Source organism: Phacochoerus africanus, chromosome 2, assembly GCF_016906955.1.
Source record: "Phacochoerus africanus isolate WHEZ1 chromosome 2, ROS_Pafr_v1, whole genome shotgun sequence".
Taxonomy (NCBI): Eukaryota; Metazoa; Chordata; class Mammalia; order Artiodactyla; family Suidae; genus Phacochoerus; species Phacochoerus africanus.
Window position 1 is genome coordinate 67538945 of NC_062545.1, and position 27482 is coordinate 67566426.

At 35.3% G+C, this 27482-nt stretch overlaps 1 protein-coding gene across 3 annotated transcripts in view; it reads right to left on the reverse strand.

The window, feature by feature from the left end:
• ASCC3 (activating signal cointegrator 1 complex subunit 3) overlaps positions 1-27482 on the reverse strand; it is a 330962-nt gene that overhangs the window by 212809 nt on the left and 90671 nt on the right. For all 3 annotated transcript variants that reach the window (XM_047761598.1, XM_047761591.1, XM_047761607.1), the window contains exons 9-10: positions 11006-11206; positions 10249-10389 (exon numbers count right to left, since the gene is read on the reverse strand). In XM_047761598.1, coding sequence (XP_047617554.1) covers positions 10249-10389; positions 11006-11206 — 342 coding nt within the window. The remainder of the gene's footprint in view (positions 1-10248; positions 10390-11005; positions 11207-27482) is intronic.

The following is a 27482-nucleotide window of genomic DNA, read 5'->3' on the forward strand; positions in this document are numbered from 1 at the left end:
CGCCAAAGCAATCCTGAGAAACAAAAACCAAGCAGGAGGCATCACTCTCCCAGACTTCAAGAAATACTACAAAGCCACAATCATCAAAACAGTGTGGTGCTGGTATCAAAACAGACAGACAGACCCATGGAACAGAATAGAGAACCCGGAAATAAACCCTGACACCTATGGTCAATTAATCTTTGACAAGGGAGGCAAGAACATCAAATGGGAAAAAGAAAGTCTATTCAGCAAGCATTGCTGGGAAACCTGGGCAGCTGCATGCAAAGCAATGAAACTAGAACACACTCTCACACCATGCACAAAAATAAACTCCAAATGGCTGAAAGACTTAAATATACAACAGGACACCATCCAACTCCTAGAAGAAAACATAGGCAAAACACTCTCCGACATCAACATCACGAATATTTTCTCAGGTCAGTCTCCCAAAGCAATAGAAATTAGACCAAAAATAAACCCATGGGACCTCATCAAACTGAAAAGCTTTTGCACAGCAAAGGAAACCCAAAAGAAAACAAAAAGACAACTTACAGAATGGGAGAAAACAGTTTCAAATGATGCAACAGACAAGGGCTTAATCTCTAGAATATATAAACAACTTATACAACCCAACAGCAAAAAAGCCAATCAATCAATGGAAAAATGGGCAAAAGACCTGAATAGACATTTCTCCAAAGAAGATATACAGATGGCCAGCAAACACATGAAAAAATGCTCAACATCACTGATTATAAGAGAAATGCAAATCAAAACTACCATGAGATATCACCTCACACCAGTCAGAATGGCCATCATTAAGAAATCCACAAATAACAAGTGCTGGAGGGGCTGTGGAGAAAAGGGAACCCTCCTGCACTGTTGGTGGGAATGTCAACTGATACAGCCACTATGGAGAACAGTTTGGAGATACCTTAGAAATCTATACATAGAACTGCCATATGACCCCGCAATCCCACTCTTGGGCATCTATCCGGACAAAACTCTACTTCAAAGAGACACGTACACCCGCATGTTCATTGCGGCACTATTCACAATAGCCAGGACATGGAAACAACCCAAATGTCCATCGACAGATGACTGGATTCGGAAGAGGTGGTATATATACACAATGGAATACTACTCAGCCATAAAAAAGAATGACATAATGCCATTTGCAGCAACATGGATGGAACTAGACAATCTCATACTGAGTGAAATGAGCCAGAAAGACAAAGGCAAATACCATATGATATCACTCATAACTGGAATCTAATATCCAGCACAAATGAACATCTCCTCAGAAAAGAAAATCATGGACTTGGAGAAGAGACTTGTGGCTGCCTGATGGGAGGGGAAGGGGGAGGGAGTGGGAGGGATCGGGAGCTTGGGCTTCTCAGACACAACTTAGAATAGATTTACAAGGAGATCCTGCTGAATAGCATTGAGAACTTTGTCTAGATACTCATGTTGCAACAGAAGAAAGGGTGGGAGAAAAAATGCAATTGTAATGTATACATGTAAGGATAACCTGACCCCCCTGCTGTACAGTGGGAAAATAAAAAAAAAAATTATAAAAAAAATTAAAATTAAAATAAAAAAAAAAGAAAGTGTGGTTTAAAACAAAGTACTTTTAATATATTCAGGTTTGGTCTGAACCAAATACATTAAATCAAAGATGAGAGCAACACAGAATATTTACCTGAGGTTGATTTCTTAAAACTACCAAAAGTAAGACTAACTCTTCCCCCTGGAACATGGCTTCACTGAATGGGTATAAACGTTCCAGGGCAGCATTTCTCAAAGCAAGTTCTAGTAACAACTGCTCTGTGAAAGAAATGATCTGTGTTCAATTAAGTTTGGAAAATGCAAAGTTAAAGCTCACTGGCAAGGTATCTAAGTTTTTATTATACTAATAGGATTATCAGTCTCTCACAGGGATAGACTGTCTTGACTATTTGACCACAGAACTCTTATCATTCATTCAGCAGCAGCACCCTCCCCCCAAATACTGTTCTGCCACACATATACTGGGACAATCTTAAAATTAAAATTTCAAATTATTCCTGTCATTTTCATTTTTTCTCCCTAAGCAATAATATGGGAGTTCCCGTCGTGGCTCAGTGGTAAACGAATCCAACTAGAAAACATGAGGTTGCAGGTTTGATCCCTGGCTTCACTCAGTGGGTTAAGGATCTGGCATTTCCGTGAGCAGTGGTGTAGGTCGCAGACGTGGCTCGGATCTGGCATTGCTGTGGCTGTGGCGTAGGCCAGCGGCTACAGCTCCAATTGGACCCCTAGCCTGGGAAACTCCATATACCATAAGTGCAGCCCCTAGAAAAGACAAAACAGACAAACAAAAAAACAAACAAAACTAATGAAATCACTAAATTAATATATTTCCTGTTTTAGCTTTAACATAAAACTCATACCTACCACTGAACATTAAAAAGTATGCAGCAAAATTTACTTTTGGCACATATAAAACTTCAGGGTAGCTCTTTCCACAACTAGTATCTTTCCCCAGGCACTGAACCGCTTGACACCTCATGTCCACAGTGGCAGTCCTCAGAGAGCCATTCTCTCTCATCTTCTACACAGGCCAGACCCATTTAAAGTCAGCTAAACTAATAAACCAATCCTTTCCAAACTGCTAATGAGGCACAACAAATTACTCATCTAGAAGCATGTAGGATTAAGATGCTTTTAGAGACACAAGACCATAACTCAGGAAAGAGCTAGTTGATGGTTTTCCATGTACCTGAAAGGTGACCCTTAAACATTAGCTTTGGAGTTCCTGTTATGGCTCAATGGGTTACAAACCCAACTAGTATCCATGAAGATGCAGGTTCAATCCCTGGCCTCGCTCAGCTCTGATGCTACATGAGCTGTGGTGTAGGTCACAGACGTGGCTGGATTCTGCATTGCTTTGGCTGTGGCAGAGGCTGGTAGCTGCAGCTCCAATTCAAACCCTAGCCTGGGAACTTACATATGCCACAGGTGTGGCCCTAAGAAACAAAACAAACAAACCAAAAAAAAAAAAAAAAACCCAGCAGCCTTGCTACAACTCAATTCTAGGATTCTTTTTTTTTTTTTTTTTTTTTTCCCATTTCTTGGGTGAGTCCCATGGCATATGGAGATTCCCAGGCTAGGGGTCAAATTGGAGCTGTAGCCGCCGGCCTACGCCACAGCCACAGCAATGTAGATCCGAGCCGTGTCTGCGACCTACACCACAGCTCACGGCAACGCCGGATCCCCAAACCACTGAGCAAGGCCAGGGATCGAACCTACAACCCCATGGTTCCTAGTCGGATTCGTTAACCACTGAGCCATGATGGGAACTCCTCTAGCATTCTTTTTGCAAAACATTTTACAATTTCTATCTAAAAGCACTAGGTCAAGTGATAATGTTATAAAATGATCTGGTTAATTCAGTCACAAGACTAATTCATTTTTATTATAAATAGAGTACATATGAATTTCTTAGTTACTAATAGTAAGTTTATTCTTTTTTGAGTTATGTGTTTCATGGAAAAGGATATAAAATAAAATATTTTAGGTTATAGATGTCTTGTTGTGGCTCAGAGGTAATGAGCCTGACTAGTATCCATGAAAATGCAGGTTCAATCCCTGGCCTCGCTCAGCAGGTTAGGGTTAGGGTTAGGGTTGGAATGGCAGTAGGTATTTCTTCAGAAACCTTGGAGGCCAGAAAAAGTGGCACATTTTTCAAGTGGTGAAAGAAAAGAACTTCTGACAAATCTATATCCAGAAAAAATACCCTTTAGAAATGGAGATGTAATAAAGATATCCTCAAATTTTATACAGAAAGGTAGCAATATTAAATGAAACATATACACAGATATCCAGATAAAACTGCAACCTGAGCATATGTAATCTCTAGCCCATCCCTCCTTCTCCCCTTTTTTCATACATACATATTCTCAGTGAAGTAATCAATAAGATATACACCATAGGAAGAATCCCCTTGAGAGAAGAGTAAATTGGGACAGTGCTACAGGAACACTGAGTATAGCAAAAGCACATGTCCGTGCACAACACACACACACCCTCCCTACAAAGCCTACTGGATAAAACTCTGGGTGAACAGAATAACACAATGGAAATTCAGGGTTCCCTTTGCTGTTGCTGAATCTAAGAGAATCTCCTTCCAACCCCAGCCAGAATAGAAACAAAACCAAAACCTGAAAATACCTACCTCAACTCCCAAAGCTTCACAGGTAAACTCAGCCCAGTATAAAGATGAGCAAACAAGTTTTTTTAAAAAGGAGAATGATTTCAGAACTCAGAGCAAATGCCTCATTTTGATACAGAGTTACTGTCAGGAGAGGAGAAATCTTTTCTAAAATTTCTGACCACTATTTTCCCTGAGATTCAAAGGACTCTGTATTAGGAGAGAATGCAGAAGGATAATATGAGTTGAGGAAAGAAAGAGTATAAGAAAAAGCACAATTGCTTGATAGAATCACTAAAAGGCAAAATGAATATTATAAAGTAGCAACTCTTGAAGGAGAGTACACATGGGGAGAGAACTTTGAAATTAATGGTAGACATAGAATAATGAAAAATAAGGGCAGGAAAGTAGATTTGTATTTTCATTGATGATAAACTTACTATATCATTCAAAAGCTTTTTAGTTGAACACCAAAGAGGTATCTGTTGCCTCACAGACTACTTCTCCTGATAGTAAATCTTAGAATTATATAACTTTCTCCTGTAAAAGGAAATTTAACATCAAGCCTCAATAAAATCATAACTGCTGCTAGACCTGACAATCCCTAGTGAATCACAAAACAGATTACTTCTCACATTATACTTAATTTATACAAGATTTTTAACAAGCTAGGTAGTTGGATAAGCAATAAAGAGACAGTGAAAGTTTATGAGCAAGGAAATAATACAATCAGAACAGCATGACAGAATTTGCAAATGAAATTAATTTTCCTTCCTACACTAAAAAAAGATAAACAATGCTGAAAATATTTTTTAAATGACAGGGAAAATTTAACTGTGCTATATTTAACTGTGCTAAGTATTGGGAAACTTACTCACCAAAAGAAATATACTATAGGAATCATTAAACAGCTACTAAAAATTATAAAAGTTGGAAAAGTAGAGAAAGCAGGAAATAGGAGTTCCCCAGTGGCCTAGTGGTTAAGGATTTGCTGTTGTCACTGCTATGGCTTGGGTTACTGCTATGGGTTGGGTTTGATCCGTGGCCTGGGAACTTCTGCATGCCATGGGCGTGGCCAGAAAAAAAATTCGAAGGTAAAAGTTGAGTTTGTCTGTACTCCCAAATGATCTGCAATATTCCTGCTTTATTCTCTCTACCAATTGCAAAGGCAATGATAGTAGCACAGGCTATTAATCTGTGAGGACAGGTAGAAGGACAGGGTGAAGAGGTTGATAACTGTAATGTCAGGTTTACAAAAGTTAGCATCACTAATAGTATGGGTACACTGGAGGAGAATAAAGAGCAAATACAAAATAGGAGGTTCCATTTATAAACTATAACTGAGGCCAAGCACGTGGTCCTTGCCCTCAGAGAGTCAACAAATATTTCCAAAGGATACAGAGCAGATCTAGGTAAGTACAGAGACGAGCAAAGGGAAAAAGAGATGCTCATCAACCTTCTGAAGATACAACATACAAATCTATGTATTATTTGAGTGGCCCAGATTTCTAAGACCAGATCTAAAAGCAAAGACATTATGGACTAGGTCTTATTTTATGAATATAAATGGATGGTGCTATAGGACTCAGGCAAAAGGAATTAAGTACTTAAGGGATCAAACTGAGTTTTATAAAATAGATTAAGTTCTGGACAAATGTCAATGGATAAAGACAGACACTGAAAAAGAGAAAATGCATGATGAAACATTAAACAGTAACGTTCATCAGAGGAAATGCTGAGTATTGTTATTTCAGAAAAAGTAAAAATGTTCTGGTTGAAGTTTATATGGGAAAGCAGCTGGGAATGCAAGGTTGAAAATCAGCTAGATGTAGATTATGAAGAGAACTTACCGCCCTATATAAATAGCTTTCCCTTGGTTTTAACCTCACTGATCCCCTGAAGTCTTAGCAAACCCTGCATGTCCCCATATCAATTTTGAGAACCACCTCCTTATAGCAATGCAAATGACTGAATCAATGCAGAGTTCTTTTTATTTCTTTTTAATAAGCCCGTTAATGGTATGCAGAAAGACTAAGGCAGAAAGATACAGAGGAAGAGCCCTGGATTTGGCACAGTAGTGAGATAAGATCACCAAAGCCAAATTCAACATTTATAGAAAATTTCTTTTTTTTTTTTTTTTGCCTTTTCTAGGGCTGCTTCCCATGGCATATGGAGGTTCCCAGGTTAGGGGTCTAATCACAATTGTAACTGTAGTGTCTGCGACCTACACCATAGCTCACGGCAACGCCGGATCCTTAACCCACTGAGCAAGGCCAGGGATCAAACCCGCAACCTTATGATTCCTAGTCGGATTCATTAACCACTGCACCATGATGGGAACTCCAAAAGAAAATTTCTTAAGGCTAGACTTGCAAGTAATAAAAGAACAAACTGATTTAATTTCTTCCCTTACCTTCACGGTACCCACCAGGATAAAAAACTCATTTCTTTAGGTAAGCTATTATCATAGGTATGTTTTCAGATGTTCCAGAATGGGTTTCAGTTTCAGGAAATTTTATTTTCAATAAAGACAATTTGTTACCCGTCAAATTTCTATCTCATGTATATGACTTCATAAGACATTATGAAAGTAAAGATTATACACTAAAAAAAAATCTATCAGTCTACCTGTCCTGATGTATAGTTTTCAGATATGATCTCTGGAATTATATGCTCAGCCAGCTCTGAGAGTTAGCCTTGGAACCTATCAAATATAACACTACATCTATAAATGCATGAACAAACTTGCAGAATCTGATGTATTCATAAATTTAGAAACTATACATAATATTTCACTGTGTTATACAGATCTGTAAAGCTTCTTTCTCTTTACTGTATAAACTGAAAAAATTTAAAATGATTTAGCTCATTGTGCTAAATATAAATACTTAAAAAACAAAAATTTATTAAAATGATGATGTGCAAAAATAATTGTTACTCCTGTTTTTAGCTGATAATTCCATAGCTTCTTTAACAAAATCAAATTTAGAACGTTTCAAGGAAAAGGCTGAAATGATACCTAAATCACTCAAATTTCACAGAGAATATTAGAAATTTAGAGAAAATCCTTTGATTAAAGCAGTTTGTTTTTTAAAATATACCTCTTGCTTTTGCTGCCAGGAAAAGACAATTAGTGCTTTTTAAATACTAACAAACTCAATAATAAATATATTTAGATATCAGAATCGACCTCTAGTAATGACCAAGGGAACCTCTGCAGATAATTACAAAATATTGATACAATTAAAAAAAATTTTTAAGACACAGGAAAACATCCAAAAGCAGAAAGAAACCAGAGGAATGTAATGCCTAAACTGCAACTGGGAGGGGTAAAAAATTACCAGTTTGCAGCTTTCTGACTCAAGAGTATAACTCCCACACCCACTGCTATGACTATAGAAAAGGGAATAGGGAAAAGTGTTGCCTCACTAGCAAAAAGTTATACACTGGCTATTAAATATTTTAAATATTGTATTTGATTTTAAATTAATACTACTAGACTTTAAAAATTTATTAGTGAGGACCAGAACCTACTTCAGTAAAGGTCAGTAGATAAAAGCAATGATCAAGGGTGTAGTTCTGGTTATTTTATTTTATTTTATTTTGTCTTTTTGCCATTTCTTGGGCCACTCCCACAGCATATGCACGTTCCCCGGCTCGGGGTCGAATCGGAGCTGTAGCCACCAGCCTACGCCAGTGTTCATGGCAACGCCAGAGCCATGACGGGAACACAAGTTCTGGTTATTTTTATTTTTATCTATTTTTTTTGTCTTTTTGCCATTTTCTTGGGCCGCTCCCACGGCATATGGAGGTTCCCAGGCTAGGGGTCGAATTGGAGCTGTAGCCACCGGCCTAAGCCAGAGCCACAGCAACATGAGATCCGAGTCGCATCTGTGACCTACACCACAGCTCACAGTAAGGCCAGATCCTTAACCCACTGTGCAAGGCCAGGGATCGAACCCGCAACCTCATGGTTCCTAGTCGGATTCGTTAACCACTGAGCCACGACGGGGACTCCAAGTTCTGGTTATTTTTAATATCCTTTTTATTATAGGAAAGCATTAACATTTAGAATATGTCACTATCTGACAGGTTTTTAAAAAATCTGTAAATTGAAAAATGGTTTTCTATTTTAAAGACAGAAGGAAAAATTTAATAAAATCACAACACGGCTTTTTTATTTAAAATATCTGGAGTTCCTGTTGTGGCTCAGCAGGTTAAGCATCTGACAGAACATCTGTGAGGATATGGGTTTGATCCCTGGCTTCACTCAATGGGTTAAGGATCCAGCATTGCTCCAAGCTGTGGTGTAGGTCTCAGATGTGGCTCAGATCTGGTATTGCCGTGGCTATGGTGTAGGCCTCAGCTGCAGCTCTGATTTGCCCCCTAACTCAGGAACTTCCATATGCCGCAGATGCGGCCATAAAAAGAAAAAAAAAAAAGTAAAATGTATTTCCATTACTGTTAATTTAGGAATTTTAATTGCTAAATTCTAATATCTGAGGTATTATTAATGTAAAATATTTTATGCATTTATTATAACAAATACTCCTTTAGTGTACTATGTTATCCATGATTACAGTTGAGTAGTGAAACAAATTATTATTTTTATAATTCTATCATTGTAAGTTTTAGCTACTGCATAACTCTGACATATGGTCAGATTCTAAAAACCTGATTAGAATGTAAGGTCTTTATTAATTACTTTAACTAAAATTAATAAAGTAATTTTCAACTGATGTTATTTCCAGTAATTTTAAAAATTATTTCACATATTTGCTATACATATTAAACTGAATTGACTTGAAAATTAAACATCTGTAGATACAGACATATTTTTCTTACATATACAAAATGTTCATTTTACTGATTTTCTTTCAAATAAATCCAAGCTCCTTCAATATCTTGGTAGGTTAAACCACCACCACCACCACCACCACCACCAACAACAACAAACTGTGGAATAAATGATGGACAGATGTGACATATTTCTGTAGAAACCTATCACAAACTTTGAAATTTGAAAACCTGGAATCCAATCCTACCTACATGATTTACTGGAAATGAGACCTCATGCAGGAATTGTTACCTCAGTAAGCCTCAGTCTCTTCAACAAAAATGCAATGTTATGTCTGTAAAGCAACCATCACAGTGATAAGAGCACCATGATAACTGGTGTCCTATTAATTTTAGTTTCCTTTCCCTGGCCTTTAAAAATTGAGTGATAGGCTGGGAAACAACTACAGTGAAGAAAAATAATTATGCTGAATAAAACACTATACTACCTAAACCAAAGTAAAAGAAAAATTACATATACTTTAAAGATTATATCAGTAACAAATTCTCATAGTAGAAAAAGCAGGAGAAAAAAATCTTCCATAATTCCACCAACAGACATAACTACTGTAAGTGTTTGCCCTGATAAAATATTGGTTATTCCATATAATCCATAATTCTATTAATATAATGAGTTGTTCCTATATTTTTTTCTGAAATTTATACCTCTGTGGCCATTAATAATAATCTGGTTGTAGTTCTAATACAGTTTTGTCTAATCAGTCATAATATAAGATACTTGAGAATAGAAACTGTATCTTAAATGCCTTAGATGTCATATATTTCACCTAGTAGAATGCTTATACAATGCATGATTTAATAGCTTCCTATCTGCTAAAATAATTAATGACTAAAACTTTTTTTATATATTAAACCATCCTTATGGAATAGTTTAGAATGCTAGTGGGATCATTTAAAGATCTATATATTTTCCTGTTCTTTAAAACTGGCTACTGTTTTAAAAGAACAAAATTTACTGTCAATAACTTAAAATTTATACAAGTAACCTATACAAGGTTACAGCAAGAACCATGAAGTTAGAATAGATATAATAGAACAAAGTACCAGCAAAAACCTCTTCTGTAGAGGATAAATGTGGTTACAAATAAAAGTTCATTATGTTACATTTATATTATGTTTTACAGTTACCTAAGGTATGGTTGTTTGACAATTTTCACAATTACCCAAAAAAAAAGAATGGTATTTAAACAACAACAATAAATTCCAAGTATACAACATACCTGAGTTCGTAAAATTTCATTCTTTGACAATTGCATATCACCAGTCAATTCTTTCACAACAATGCCCAGTGGCTCTAGACGTTTGCTGAAGTAGTTTGTCATTTCAGCTGCCAAGGCTTTCATTGGAGCAACATATACAATCTGTGCCAAAGAAACACCACATGATGAATGAGCAAAAACTACAATGTCATTTGTTTCACAGCAGTCAATACAAGTCACTATTTATTGTGAAATATGATTCTAGCTACTTGGAGTGAAAAATCTTAATAGTGATATATGAAAAGTACTTATCTCTGTTGGATAACTGTGCAGCTGTTTAAAGGACAATGGAATTTGCTTACACAGCCTCATCACTATGAGTACTGGTGCTTCAAAGCTAAGTGTATTTTCATAGCTCTCACAAGAGCAGTGGGCTTTTCATAACACAAATAGGGATTTCCTTAAAAGTAATAAGTACCAATCTTGTGTAGCACATGGAACTATATGTGATGGAACATGATGGAGGATAATGTGAAAAAAAAGAACACATGTATTTGTATAACTGGGTCACTTTGCTGTACAGCAGAAATTGACAGAACGTTGTAAATCAACTATAATAAAAAATTTTAAAAAAGTAATGAAATAAAATAAGCAGTATTCTTTACATGACTTCATAAATAACCTTAAAAATTCCAGATTTCATGTAACGTGTACAACTACAGAATGATTTTAAATTTTAAAATTTAATAAGGTGATGTTTGACTTGTTAATTTCCTACCTTAAATTCATTCTTTTTGATAACACCTTGTTGAAAATGTTGGCGAATTTCATGCAAAACCGTAAGCATTGCAATGTTAGTCTTTCCGGCTCCAGTGGGGGCACAAATCAGCATGTTCTCATTGGTGTTGTAGGCAGTTTCAAACACAATTGACTGGATTCTATTGAGTCTCCTCATTCCTTTAAAAGCCAGTTGCCCAATCTAAAAAAGACATGACTTGTTATAAATAATAATAGTGAAGGTTCCATAGAAAACATTAAATGCAAACAAACTAGTTTGTTTAATCTCCCCATGTGTCCTATATTTAAACTAAGTAGATGTAGTCAAGAACAATTCACAACAATTCTAATGCATCTGGGAATTGCAACTTACTCAATTTGAAAAATATGATAATGAGACTATATTGTATCTTTGCACACATTCCTAAGTACAAAACAATGATAAATTAATAACGTAATGAAACAAAATTAGATTAGGTACCTTTGATTTTATATGACTACAGCCTTGTTTATTTAGATTTAAGATGACATAATAGCATCTACTGTCATCACTGTATCATCTTTGTTTTTTATAATGAAGCTTTTAAAATACTGCTATATTATTTTTAATTTAAAAACAAATTTTTTTTTGGCCATGCCTGTGGCATGCAGAAGTTTCCAGGCCAGGGACTGAACCCATGCCATGGCAGTGACAATACTGGATCCTTAATCCGCTGAGATACCAAGGAACTCAGTAAAATATTATTGTAAATGAATGTGCAATTTCTAGCCTTTACAGACTCATGATAAGAAATACAGAGTTGATTATTCCTAAATTATAAATCTGGTCATGTCACATTCCAGTTTGAAGATTTTCTGAGACTTCTCACTGTAAACTTTAACTATACAGGTTATGCAGCATATAAGATATTTCAAGGCACAGAAGGTACAGTAAACAGGACTCTTCAAAATGTGAACTCTTGTTATTATCTTCCACTACCACTGTCTATACATACTACCTTCTGAACATTCTTTGTGCCTCTGCACTACCTATAATACCTTTCCCAATCTTGAGAAACTCTTCAGTATCATTCAAGTTCAAATCTCTTGTCCTCTTCAATTCCATTGCAATTATTATATTTATGTATTTATACTTTTCCATATTTCAAAAAATTAAAGGAACTCCCTTTTCTCTCAACACCCCTTTACATACTGTCATTATGATTCTTAACCACAAACATTGAAGTGATTTGTTTATGTGTATGTCCAGCCCACTGGATTGAATCTAAGAATTCAGTTTTATTACTCTTTGCATCACCAAAGTACCTAAGCAACTGCTAGAAACATAAATTTTTATTGATTGATAAATCAATTGATAAATGAGAGGAAAAGTCTTAAAAAGATATGCACTTTATACACAATACCTTCCAAAGAAAGAGTAAACTCAATTTAAACAAAATATATAGCAGCTCCAAAAAAACCCTATATTCAACCATGAATAAGAAACATTTTTTATGCTCTTAAAGGTTACAGCTCAATCAAGAAGTAAACTCAGGGGCTTGGAGAATAGACTTGGGGTTGCCGAGGGGGAGCAGGAGGAAGTGGGGTGGATTGGGAGCTTGTTGTTAATAGATGCAGATTATTGCCATTGGGATAGATTAGCAATGAGATCCTGCTGTGTAGCACTGGGAACTATGTCTAGTCACTTATGATGGAGCATGATAATGTGAGAAAAAAGAATGTATGCATGTATGTGTAACTGGGTCACCATGCTGTACAGTAGAAAAAAAAAAAAACTGTATTAGGGAAATAACAATTAAAAAATTAAAAAAAAGAAGTAAACTAAGACATCAGAAGAATGCACCAACAAACTTTACAGATGGAGGTTTATAACATTCTATTCCATTCAATAGTCACTGACCATTTGTATAAATATTACTATACTAAGAACTTACATTGATATAAATATTCATTTTCTTAATATAAGTAGAAAGTGTTTAAAATGACCCTTATAATAGATTAGTTTGTTAAGGGGAAAAAAAAGATGATAAAATTATGTTACATCATTCCAGCTGTCTAAAATAAAGATATGAAAAAAAAAATAAAATAAAATAAAGATACGATGTACGTGCTGAGGTATCTGGGCAAGGAGTCACTAAGAAGGCTATTTCAAGAAGGAACTGAGCATTAAAAAAACACCTGGAACTAGTTAAAAGTTAGTCATTTTGTGACAGAGATGGGAGGAAGGGGTAGCAGAGATGATGAAGATAGAAAAGTAGGCCATGACCAGGCTATGAAGACCAGACTACCATAGAGCCTCCTCTGTCTCTAATGATTTTACTAAAAGACCAAAGGGTAGCAGAGGAAACCAAGACCTAGAGAAGTTAAACAACTCATCCAAGTCCACACTGCTAATAAATTGTGGAAGGGATGAGACCTGAACTGTGTTTGTCTTAGCTCCAAATACAAATTACCACCAAACATACTGTTTAAAATACTACCATATGATCATTTATTTTGCCAATTAATAAGTCTCTGCATTCATTTCAAAACCACTGCAAAAAGAATCCTTAAAATATTGTTGCATATATACACTCTACTATCAGCAGAATATGCTAAGAAACAGCAAGTTACCAAAAAAAAAAAAAACCTACAAAAATTTATCAATTACTTCAAAAAGCCCACATTCTGCCTCCCATTTCTATTTGTTTTCCATTTTAAATTTAGAAAAATTAATGAAACAATTTTCATCAATGAGCTTGGTAAAAAAAATAAAAGGAATGTATACAGACAGCAATTGTAACAGTACTAAAAAAATATCACTAGAGAATTCAGTATATTTCAAATTTTGACTATGAGCTACTGGAACATAAGATAATTAAGTTAAAGTTCATTATGCATAAAGAATTTCTTGTATTTAAACTGTATTCAAATTATATTCATAAATATCTTAAGAAAACAAAAGATTCAAGAGGAAGAAAAAGTGTGATATATCAAAATTCTACTCAAATTTAAGACTATGTAGTAATAATATTCATTGTTTCATTTACATTTCATAAAAACCCTAATATCTAATTAAATGGTGCTAACAATCATGGCTTCCAAATATTTGATATTCTTCTAACCTAGAAGAAACATATACATTGATTTTATACATTAATATACAAAGTTAAACTACAATTATTTTTCTTAGCATGTATTTGCTCGTAAATAGAAAACTGAGTATCTGATGGCTAATTTATCATAAAGACTTTATGTTTAGAATAGTCATTCTAAACATGTACCATTTTTCCCTTTAATTAGTTTTAACCAAGCATTTTCAAAACATCAGAATCAGCAGATGAAAATGTCAGATGCCTCATCATAAATCCACTTGTCTATAAATATTTTAGATTAATCAAACTACTATTCTTACAGAAATGACATGACTCATTCATGCAATTCCATAGAAAATATATATGTTTCTAATATCCTTTATCAAATACTAGCCACACAGGCTGCTGTCCAATGCATACTTTATTTTAAAAAATAATCTAGATGATACTATTTACCTTCATGAACAAAAATGTACAGTAAACATACTGCATTAATTGTTTACAATAGTCAAATGTAGATACTTATACTGCCAGTCAATTAAAATGCAACAACTGGGCATCTAAGATGAAGCGAGGGCCATGTCATCCCTTCCATATCATAAGCTTAAGTTTTAAATATTCTAACAGTAAACATTACAATTTCAGTATATATTAGAAAAAAATCATATAGATACCAAAGATATATGTAATTTTCACAGTTTCCTCTAGCTCTAGATAGCATGCACCTTAGGCTCAAAATAGAAAAGAAAAAGAAAATAATGCAGTGCATTACATAAGATAAAGGAAAATGTTTTAAATTGTATTTGGGTGTATTGAATCACAATGTAAAATATTTTTTTTAAACAGTGAGCTGCAGTCAAAAAAGTGTGAAACCCAAGGCTATCAGACAAACATTTTCCAGCGAGCACCAATGAATTCTTTCACAACATGGCTTATTTCATTTTGGGAACACAAAAATCTTTCTCTCACAAATGCATATTACCTGGGGCTTAGCAATTTCACTTTCTTAGAATGTATCCAAGTGCAAAAATGTATTTGTACAAGATTATACATCACAAAATTATGTGTGGTACCAGAAATTGGAAACAATCCAATGTTAACAATAAGGTACTATGCAAATAAATTATGGCACATCCATACAATGGAATTCCATGTAGCCATAAAACAAAGTAAGAATGGATTCTATTTATGAAGATGGAAGGATCTTGTTATTTGAAAAAAGCAAGATGCATAACAATATCATAATATGCTATTTTTTTCGAAGTTGGTAAGATGGGAGGAACAGGGAATAAGAATCTATCATTTATATGTTTAATATTAAAATATGTTTATATTTGTTTATATCTGGAATAATACATAAAACCTAATACAGCAGTTTTTAATAGAAGAAAGTAGGGATCTGAACAAATAGAGGACAGAGATAAATTAAGAGACTTTACTATTTAAAGATGTCAGTTTTGGGGAGTTCCCTGGTGGTTCAGTAGGTTAAGGTGTCACTGCTGTTGCTTGGGTTGCTGTTGTGGCATGGGTTCAATCCCTGACCCCAGACCTCTGCATGCTGCAGGTGTGGCCAAAAAAAAAAATTCTAGTTTTTAAAATGTGATAATTAGTACCTATGAACAATGAAAAAAAGACACAAAAATATACAGCTGAATTCATTAAAAAACAGAAAAACTAGAGAAATGTCTGATTAAGTGGAGATGCATAAATAAGCTCTACAGTATTACAAAAATATCTCATATTAAAAAGTTATTATTCCTAGAGTTTTACCCTCCAGAGACAAAAAGGCAAACTGAGCTTCTCTTCTAAAGGTCCTTCAGATTATTTTAAGTCATACATCCCTCCACTCATTGTCCTCCTCAACAAATTCACTTTTTTGGTCATAATAAGTCAACTTCCTCAAAGCATCTCTCAATTAAAAGTTTAGGAAGTGAAGAAACAGTAGGTTTCCTATACACAATACTTAAAGCATTAGACCTGGGACCTCACCCAAAATTCTATGTTTCAGCAGAAGACCAGATGTGTTACATTCAAAGCCTAGTTCTGCATACGATACACCTTGCCATTATCTAAACTGTACCCTCCCATTCATTTGTTGCACACTGAACTCTGCCTACCAAGTGCCCAGCCTTGAGGACTTACTCTTTGTCTTCAAGAGCTCACAATGCAGTGGGTGAATGTGGACTACCAGAAGCCTGTAATGTGGACCCAATTATACCTCTGCTACTACACAATTCCACATCCAAACCTTTAAAGAAACCGGGGAAGAGCTGGCATAGTTCTTCACAGACTGCCAACCCCAAACTGATGGTCTGTGACAATATCAGTAGACTAATATGTTATAAAACAAAACTAAAATGTTACCTTTAATGCTCTTGAATTGGAGATAAATACAAAATATAACATATTCCTGGCATTGGCATTGTGGCTCAGTGGTAATGAACCTGACTATTATTCATGAGGATGAGGTTCAATCCCTGGCTCTGCTCAGTAGGTTAAGGATCCAGCATTACTGTGAGCTGCAGTGTAGGTTGCAGATGCGGCTCGGATCTGGCATTGATATGGATGTGGTGTAGGCTGGCAATTCCAGCTCTGATTTGAGCCCTAGCCTGGCAACTTCCATGGGCCACAGGTGTGGCCCTAAAAAGACAAAAAAAAAAAAAAAGTAACATATTCCTTATTAAGTCCGCAGGTAAATTTTTCACTAGTCTACTTAATGATAATAGTACCAGTTAACTAGCTTTTCTACTGAACACATACTTCATGGAAAGCTTTGCTTTAAATGCTTTAAGGGGATTATTTCTTTTGATATTCGAGGAAAACCCATGAGGTAGGTCTTTCTTATTATCCTTATTTTAAATATGGGAAAACTAGGCACAGAGAGATTAAAAAACTTGCCCAAGGATAAATAGCAAAGAAATACACAGCAAGGACTGGAACAAGTTCAAATTTAAAAGTTCAAGTTAAAAACTTGTAAAGCGTAATGATTTCATTACTTTACACTTTTATTCCTTATGCCGATTTTTAACCAAGTAACTTGCTTTTAAATAATTAACATTAATAAATTTACATATCATTTAATTTAAAAATTCCACTTCCAAAAATTTATCCAAGTTAAACTGAACAAGAATGCCAGATAAATAAGCACAAAGATGTTTGCTAAAAGATCATTTACAATTAAAAAAATGAATACAAGTTGAATGGCCATAAATAGGAGTCTGAGATAAGTAGTTTGTGATACATTCTTTATGAATTACAGTGGTCAAACAGGATAAGGAAGATATATATGCTCATAGGAAAACATCTAAAAGGGAAAAAAAAGCATGCCAAAAAACGGGAACATAACTAATTACATATAATCTGTTAATACAAAAATCTATTATGGAAAGCTATATCAAACCATTCCATTGGAGCTGGGACTATAAATGAATTTTACTTTATATTTTATAAATTTAGAAATTACATTAGATATTATTTTTTTAAGAACAGATGTTATCATCAGCTCTACAAAAAACGCCTTTCTGTTTAGATAAAAAATATTTATCTCAAGAAAAAAACAAAAGGGGAAGGCCTACTCTGTGTTGTCTTATAATGTATTAAAAATAATAATTTCTTCCTTACAGATATAAATACCTAACATATTTATGTCATTACAAAGTAACTGATTCACTCCTTTTCCCATTGTTATATATAGAATTATACATCTTTACCAAACCCCAAATTTCTAATTTGTACTTCCACTTTAAAATGCACTGAAAAATAACTGAATTTTGTTAATTGAGAGGAAGAAGAAAAAAAAAAGAGATAGGAAAAACAGTGTATAGCCACTGTTTAGTTCCTCTTTACTAAAGAGTCGTATGTTTTAATGTTTCGTGGTAAAAATTCATTTTGAACCAGACAATGTGGGTGGAGGAAATTAAGTCTTAGCAACAAAAGGCCTCAGGAAAGTAATCTACTATTAAATCTTTGAAGGAAATGAGATTGTAAGATTTTGTGAAAATCAGGTACGTTAGTTATTGTCTAAAATGAAACTGAGCCAATTTTTATCACACACAAAAAAGGCAATAAGAAATCACAATGCATAATTCATAATCCTTTCATATTATTTAAAGGAACGCATTTACATCATTTTAAAGAGTAACCAAAAATGCTTAATATGCCTTAATGAGTCAATTCCTAAGAATCTTCTCATCCTGAAGACAGTCTATTTAACAAAAACGAAAAAAAACCCAAGTAAATAGATGAGTTTTCTAAATACACTGCATTCCTTGATAACAAAATGATAAATAAATAGCTATTACCACTGGCCTGGAAGAGAAATATACAAGGAGAGAAAATGAGTAATAGCAATATTGCCACACTTAATGAGCACTTAGGGAGTAAGAGGAGTCAGGAAGGAGCATTAACCTCTTTCTGGAAAAGGAAGGTACTCCTGATTCCCAGGTTTGAGCTAAGGCTTAAATAGTAAAAAAACTAAAGAAAAATTCTCAAGGGGGTATTTTAAAAGACACACTAAACTCTGGCTGCACAGTAACAAACTCCACAAATAAACCGTGGGGACTGCCCATGTGGGTTTCCACCAGCACACTCATTAACAAGACAGCATGTCAAATGTCATTCCGAAACACCTTCACTAAGGTGCTGTGCTAAGAGTAACATTCCCAATGCACAAGAAGACAGTAAAAGACATGGCTAAACCTCAGTTATGGGTTTGATTTGGCTGGGATTGGTATGCTTGACTTCAGATAGAACCAACTTAATAAGTAAAGGCTGGATTCACAAAACCAGGATTATAATACAAAGATCAGATGTTTAAAGGCAGAAGTAAAATTGGAGGCAAAGAATCTGGTTTTCTACTAAGTTAATAAATTATCTTCATATGGGAGATGAACTTATCCTGACATGCATATAAATACCCCTCTAGGACATCTCTGTATTATATCTTAAAAATGTAAGACACTGTTATTTAATTGGTTTTACAGTCTTTTTGACCCAAACTGAGGGATCTGCCTTCTAATAAACAGGAAGGAGCATTAACCTCTTTCTGGAAAAGGAAGGTACTCCTGAGGGATCTGCCTTCTAATAAACAGCTGCACTTCTAATAGAAGCAAAGAGTCTCTGTCAAATTCGGTTGACTTCCACAAAGAAAATGTCATTTTCAGTTTCTTGGCTGATATTTAGAGTAATAACTGGTTTTGGTTCTGACCTTAACTTTTAAATTACTTTCGTTAGCTTGCTTACTCTTCAAATGTGTGTGTGTGTGTGTGTGTGTGTGTGTGTGTGTGTGTGTGTGTGTGTGTGTGTGGCATATGGATGTTCCCAGCTAGGGGTCGAATCAGACCTGCAGCTGATCACAGCCACAGCAACACGGGATCCAAGCCACATCTGTAAACTAAATCACAGCTCATGGCAATGCTGGGTCCTTAACCCAATGATGGAGGCTAGGGATCTAACTTGCATCCTCATGGGTACTAGTCAGATTCCTTTCCACTGAGACATGACAGGAACTCCTAAATCTTTAAAGAGGATCAAGTATTTGGGTACTGACATGGTCAAGCTCACAAAAAAAATTACCGTTGTTAAATTATGGGTAATTTCTTAATTTAAAATTTTGTTGGAGTTCCCGTCGTGGCGCAGTACTTAACGAATCCGACTAGGAACCATGAAGTTGCAGATTCGATCCCTGGCCTTGCTCCTTGAGTTAAGGATCTGGCATTGCTGTGAGCTATTATAATTTCAGGTCAAGAATCTATTTAATATAAATAATATAGCACAAATATGTTATAGAAATGAAAGTATTGACTTATTTAGAATGGTCAGTTCAGTATATAAATGTGCACACACTCACATGTGTATTCAAATATTCCAATTTTTAACAGCAGACTTGATATCAGTTTCCTGAAGAATAAACATTTAGAAATGTCTATTTAAGCTGGTACCTTTCAAATTTTCCAGTATTTTAAAAACACAATCTAATGTCATTAACTCATTTCCATAAAAGAGTGGATCTCAGAATTTTCTTCATTTATTAGAAAATAAGCAGTAAGCAGGACTTAAAATGCTTCCTTAAATTGAAATTTACCACTTGTTTCCCAGGTGAGATCTGAAGCTCACATGGAAGGGTTCCAAATACACTGAACCCACCACTCAAAAGAGTCAGGGAGGGACCCAGCCAAAGGCTGCTGGGGAAGAGCGTGGTGAGGATGTGCTGAGGAGGCCAGTGATTCAAGAACACGTTTTTCATACTTGAGGTAGGGAGTACTGGTGCTTTGAAAAATGACAGATTTTCAGGGCTCAATCCTTGAGATTTTTATTTATTTGCTTGGGTGGGGAAAAGTCATCTGGACATGTCTTAACAGTCCCCCACGTGATTATCAAGTACAAGCAAGACTAGAACTGTTACCCTAACTTTCCCTACCCACTCCCAACACAGTGATTAAGGTTTTCTTAGTCATCTTTTTTTTTTTTTCATAATTTAACACAGCCTACTCTGGGAAGAACAAAGTACGTTTTAGTCAGAAGAACTGTTTGAACAGGTATCAAATTAAAAGGGACAGGTTTATAAGGGGACCCCTATAAGATAAATGCTTTACTTGAACTTCTTGTATTGTATTGTTAAGATCTGAAGGATAAGTAAAACTTATTTAAAAGAAGAAATCATGAAAATTATGCAATAAAACATATTATACAGACTGCTTGAGAATTCACTGGGATTTCTTTATATATTAGATTCCCTCCATACATTTAAAATTATCCCAAAATTACATAATTATTTTCATACACCTCTGAAGTTTACTAAGAATGTTAAGAGTTTGTTGAGAATATAAAAAGCAAGGTAACCTATGTTTATTTAGTCATTCTTTGATATTTGAACCAGTGGATCAAATTTAAACTAGTCCTCTCTAAAACTGGCTTCGGGGGTTATACAAGGGGATTAAGTTAAACAATGCAATATAAGATGCCTAAAGAAATGCACACTATTATCTAGACATGCAAGTTCCTTTTCTTTACCATTATTAATTTAAAGCTGTCTTCCTACTTCAATATTTATCTCTAAAGAATTTTAAAGTTATTTACACCAAATTAATTTCACCTATTAATAATTCAACAGAAAGATTCAAAGTATGCCCTTAACTTTTTCAGGATTGCAATTTATAATGTGGGTGGCTAATGTCCCAAAATATATCACAGACACTGAACTGCTATACATTTTCTGTGGACTGATGCGTGTAATCTTCAAAATAAAGAGTCTCATGAGGAAACTGAAACTTAGGGGCTATGCAACTTGATCCATATACAAAATGTGCAAATGGTGAAGCTGCAGACGTAAACATCAGTTCTACTTGCCTAAGTGTAAAGTAAGTTCCTTAAAGGCATGATCATACTTCCAAGCCTTTTGGTATTCACTGTAGCTCCTAGCACAATGACTTGCATCAATCAAAAACATAAGAAATGACTTCCGATGACTGATAACAAATCCATACGTATTTTCAGAGACAAATAATAAAAACTTATAGTAGCAATACAATCATATTCAATATTTCTGTTTATTATGATAGGCCTGTATAACCACAATACATAGATATGTAGGAAGATATGAGCAAAGTCCATTTCTAAAGCAACTTGGTTTGTTTTGCTAAGGGCCTCACCCACAGCATATGGAGGTTCCCAGGCTAGGGGTCCAATCGGAGCTACAGCTGCCAGCCTGAGTCACAGCCACAGCAATGCAGGATCCGGGCCCCGTCTGCAACCTACACCACAGCCCAAGGCAACGCCAGATCCTTTAACCCACTAAGCGAGGCCACGGATCGAACCCGCAACCTCATGGTTCCTAGTCAGATTCCTTTCCGCTAAGCCATGACAAGAATTCCAATTTCTAAAGCAACTTGAAATTCCCACATTACAAGTTAGACTTCTAAATTCATGTGAGTTCTAAAATTATCATTAAAGGGTAGCTCAATATGCCTTTAAGCTTTTAATCTTCTCTCTTCTAATTTCCTGCCCTGTAAAATCAATAAAGTATAGGTTGTAAAGAAAGTTATTTTTTTTTAGAGTACTTCTAGCTAGAAGCAGATTTTGTTAAAACTCCCTCCAGTTTAGTAGGTATTTTTCAAGCAGCTGGTGCCCTTTTCCTAGTTAGTTGGTTCAAGTGTTCCCAGTAGACTTTATGGTACTGCAATCCTGAAAAAGTTCAGGGAATACAGAAAAAATTCTTTTGCAGAAAAGAAAATACAGATAGCCCTTCTCTTAAAATGAGACCTAGCTATTTCATATATTTGAACTGTAGTGCACTTTCATAGCAAGTAAACATTACTTTTTAATCATACCATTTAAATAACTGTTAAGAGTCAAAAATAAATAAAAATACCTTATTTATAAGCAAGCTTATCTAATGGATCAAGTTTTTACATATTAACCATTTACTGACTCTTAAAATAGAATATAACACAGTACCAAAAGCATACTTTCACACATAGCATACTGAATGTATCAAAATCCAATTCTAATTACTTTTGAGAGTAAGCTGAGGGATTTTAAAGATTTTCCTTACAGTTTTCATAGTAATACTTTAGATAATACTTGAATACATAAAATAATGGCCCTCATGACAGTGACCAAGTTATTATAACAAAAATACCATTTTAAAGTTTCTATATAAAAAGTAATGTGGATAAGACATAAGCTCCTATATTCTATACCAGGTCTACATACAGTTTTCAATACAAAATCAAGAACTGTCCTTTTTCTGTACACTCTACACCAGCTCTGCTGTGAAAAACATTAAGTTTACTGTCACTTCAGATAAAGCCCAACTCCCCTCAGACTACAGCAGTCAAGAAATAACTCAAGTCTCAAGTTCTCCAAGAAATCTTCATTAATAGCTATAACTTGCACTGATCCCTCTTCCTTATATACAAGATTACAATAAATTCAAATTACTGATTTTGCACTTAGTACATTCCATAGTATATTAATGGTAAATACTCAACACGGATACCATCTTATGCCCCCAATTATGCTGCAAGGTGACCAAAGAGAAGGGAAACACCTTGCTGATTTCTTTTTAATATTATCTAACATTGCTTGCCAAGTTTTAGGTGCATGAAAAACATTAAAATCCTTTTTCCTTCTTTTTTGCCTGCTGATGTTAAGCCGACAATAGAATGAGAAAATGAACAAGAAATTAAAAAGAAAGTTTTATCGAGAAACATGTGGTAAAACTGGAAAATTCCAAAGGCAAAGAGAAGATCTTAAAAGCAGCCAGGAACAAAGTGTACCTTAAAACAAATCATAGTTGGACTGACCACAAACTTTTCAAAAGCAAAAATGAAAAGCAGAAGACAATAGAGTAGTATCTTTAATATGCTAAAAAAATTACTATGAACTTAGGATACAATTACCAACAAAAATATCTTTCGAGAATAATGGTAAGATAAATGTATTTTATATTAACAAAAGTTAAAAAAAATCTTAATCTGCCACCAACCAGATTCCCCCTAAAGAAAATTTAGGCGATAAAAAGTCACAGAATATGAAAGAACTGGATAAAATTAAAAAACAATGATGAGTTCTTGTTGTGGCTTAAGAACCTGACATAGTGTCCATGACATTGAGGGTTTGATCCCTGGCCTTGGTCAGTGGGTTAAAGATCCAGCATTGCCACAAGCTGAAGCAAAGATCACAGATGCAACTCATATCTGGTGCTGCTATTGCTGTGGCATAGGCCTGAAGCTGCAGCTCTGATTAAGCCCCTAGGCTGGGAACTTCCATATGCTGCAAGTGTGGCTTAAAAAAAAAAAAAAAAACAACTAAATATGTAAGGAATCCAAATAACTATCAACTATTAAATAATAACAACAATGACAGTATAGTGTAAAACCTAAAACAAGATGACTACAACATCAAAGAAATTAGGAAGGAAGTGACTGGAGTTAAAAAGTTTTAATAAATGTATTTATAATAGTTTTAGGTCTACTCCATGCTTAGAAGAGATGAAAGAAAGTAAAAGAGAGAGAGAGAAAGAGCGAAAGGGAGGGAGGGAGGAAGGGAGGAGAAAGAAAAAGAAAGAGGACCAACTTTCCAGATATCCAACTATGGAAGGCATAATGTTCCGAGGGACAGCTCAGTTCCTTTGAGACGTCTGAATCTTGGTGTTATTGACATTTGGTAACTGCCTCATGAGAGGCTGTCATGTGAACTGTAGGATGTTTAGCAGCACCCTGGCTTCTATTTACTAGATGCCAGTAGCACCAGTAGTTGAGAAAAACAAGTGTCTCCACACATTGCCAAATGTCTCCTGAGGAGGATGTGGGAGGCAGCAACACTGCTGAATGAGAACTGTTGTTGTACGAAAAGAATGGAAAAGGTAGGGAAGGGTCAACCCCTTTTTCGTTTCTCATTTTATTTAAAACCTTACTTGAGAGGACAGACCTCACATCTCCGATAATTTAACTGTGAGAAGATGACTTTTTCCTTCCTTTGATAACAACTTATCTTGGAATGAAATTAGTGATTAGCCTCCTTCAGAGAGAAGAGCCAGAACACACCTTTCACCTTTGCAATACAGTCATTTCTCAGTGTGTGAGGGGGACTGCTTCCAAGACCCCTGCAGATACCAAAATCCACATATGTTTAAGTCCCTTATGTGAAACGGTACAGCACTTATTTATAACATATACATGTCTCCTATGCTATGTAAATAGCTGGTGACATGCAATAAATTCAAGTTTTACTTTCTGGAAGTTTCTGGAATTTTTTTTCTGAATATTTTTGATCCATAGTTGATTGAATTCCTGAATTCAGAACCCACATACATGAAGGGGAAATTCAATAATTTCCAATTGTCAGATTTACCTGCTGCTTTTGGTTCACAGGGAAAAATAAAATCCATAGATAAACACTGAAGATTCATATCCTACTCTATCAGCTTCCTATCCTACTTCGTTCATTAGAGCTGAGTTTCTCCTTTGAGGGAAAATAATTTTATTGTAAAAAAAATCATAAGAGAGAAAGAGCGGACATCTCCAGAGATCTGCAGAGAAGTTTCCCTCAAATCTTTAGGTGAGTATTAAACAACACACATATATGAGAAAACTAGACAATCCATTCTTCTGAATGGATCTGAAGAAGCTAATTCAAACCTCACCATACACTGGAATGGTTTCTGTTCTTACCAGCCATAGCAGAAAACTTCCTAATTAACTAGGAATTAAGTAGAGTACTCAGAAGACTTTGCCTCAGCTGTGGGGTAAAATTAGCCCTGGACTAAAATGCTGCTCTTTTAAAGTTAAGAAACTTCAAAAGCAAGACCTGAAATAATCAAACCAACCCACAGTAACTTAACTATGACCCTGGAGGTGGGGGGAGGGCAATATTTAGAAGAAAACAAAATATCCTGTACTAAAATAAGTACTCAAAAATCACAATGTCTGGCATTCAGTCAAAAAGGGTAACACACACTAAAAAGTAGGAAAAAATTATCATAAGAAATAAGATAAACTGATCAATTAAAAGCAATCCAGAAATGACACAAATGACACTGTTTAAGAAACTAGAGCAAGATTCAGCAAATTATGGCCTATGGACCAAATCTGGCCTGAAGCATGTTTTTATTTATTTGTTTTGTTTTTTATGGCCTATAAAGTAAGAATAGTTATTACATTTTGAAAGGGTATCCTAAGAAAAAAGACAATAATAAATATGGAACACAGACCTATGTGGTCTACAAAGCCTAAAATAATTACTATCTGCTCCTTTACAGAAAAAGTTTGATGACGGTCCCCTAAGCTCTAGAAATGATTGTGTATACAGAGATATAAAAGATATTAAAAGAACTCAAATCAAACTTTTAATTAATTTTTTTACAGTCACACCTGTGGCATATGGAAGTTCCTGGGCTAGAGGTTGAATCAGAGCTGCAGCTGCAGGCCTACTCCATAGCCATGGCAAACCAGATCCTTAACCCACTGAGTGAGGCCAGGGATAAAACCTGCATCCTCACAGACGCTATGTCAGGTTCTTAACCCACTGAGCCACAAACAGAACCCCCAAATCAAACTTTTAGAGATAAAATCACAACGACTGAGATGAAAAACACACTGGATGGGATTAACAGCACTTTAGACTCTGCAGAAGAAAAGATTAGTGAATTTGAAGACAAGGCAACAGAAACTACCCAAAATAAAACATAATGAAAAGAAAAATACAAAACAGCCATTTGCAGCAACACGTATGGAACTAGAGAGTCTCATACTTAAGTGAAGTAAGTCAGAAAGAGAAAGACAAATGCTGTATGATCTCACTTACATCTGGAATCTAATATATGGCACAAATAAACCCTTCCACAGAAAAAAAACTCATGGACTTGGAGAACAGACTTGTGGTTGCCAAGGGGAGGGGGAAGGAGTGGCATGGACTGGGAGTCTTGGGTTAATAGATGCAAACTATTGCCTTTGGAATGGATAAGCAATGAGACCCTGCTGTATAGCACTGAGAATTATATCTACTCACTTATGATGGAGCATAATGGAGGATAATTTGAGAAAAAGAATGTATATATGTATGTGTGACTGGGTCATTTTGCTGTACAGTAGAAAACTGACAGAACACTGTAAACCAACTATAATGGAAAAAGTAAAAATCATTAAAAAAAAAAGAAAAACACAAAACAAACGAAACTTAATAGACCATCATTAAGCTGCGTGACAACTTTAGGAACTCTAATACACCTATGATAAGAATTCCTGAAAAGAGGGGAAGAGGGGCAGGAAATTTTTGAAAAAAATAGTGCTTGAAAATTTCCCACACTTGGTGAAAACTATAAACCCACAGATTCAAAATGTTTAACCAATGCAAAGCACACATGCACGTGCACACACACAACCAAAACCGAAGAAAACCACACCAAGGTAGTGGTAGGTAAAATTCTAACTTGGCTCTCAAGATTTCCTCCTGCCAGCACTCCACAGTGTAAACACCCTGCATAAACTCCAGAAGTGTGATTATAATAGATTTATCTCTTTGATTCAGTTTATGCTATATGGAACAGTTGGGCTTTAGGAAGACTGTCTGGGTGGGTCTGAATCTTTTAAAGTCAGAGAGGTTTTGTTTTTGTTTTTGTTTTTATTTCCAGCTGCCAGAAGAAGTCAGATATTTTAAGCATACAAGGGATCTGATATTCCTATGCTGGCTTTGAACATAGAGTGGGCCACATACCACAGAATGTGGACAGCCTTCATAGCTGAGAATGACAGACAGCAAGGAAATGGGGAGTTCAGTTCTACAAGTGCAAGGAGATGGATTTGGCCCACAATCTGAATGAATTTGAAAGGAAACCCTTCCTCAGAGCTTCCAGACGAGAGTTCAGTCTAGCCAATTCCATGATTTGGCTCTTGTGAAAGCCTG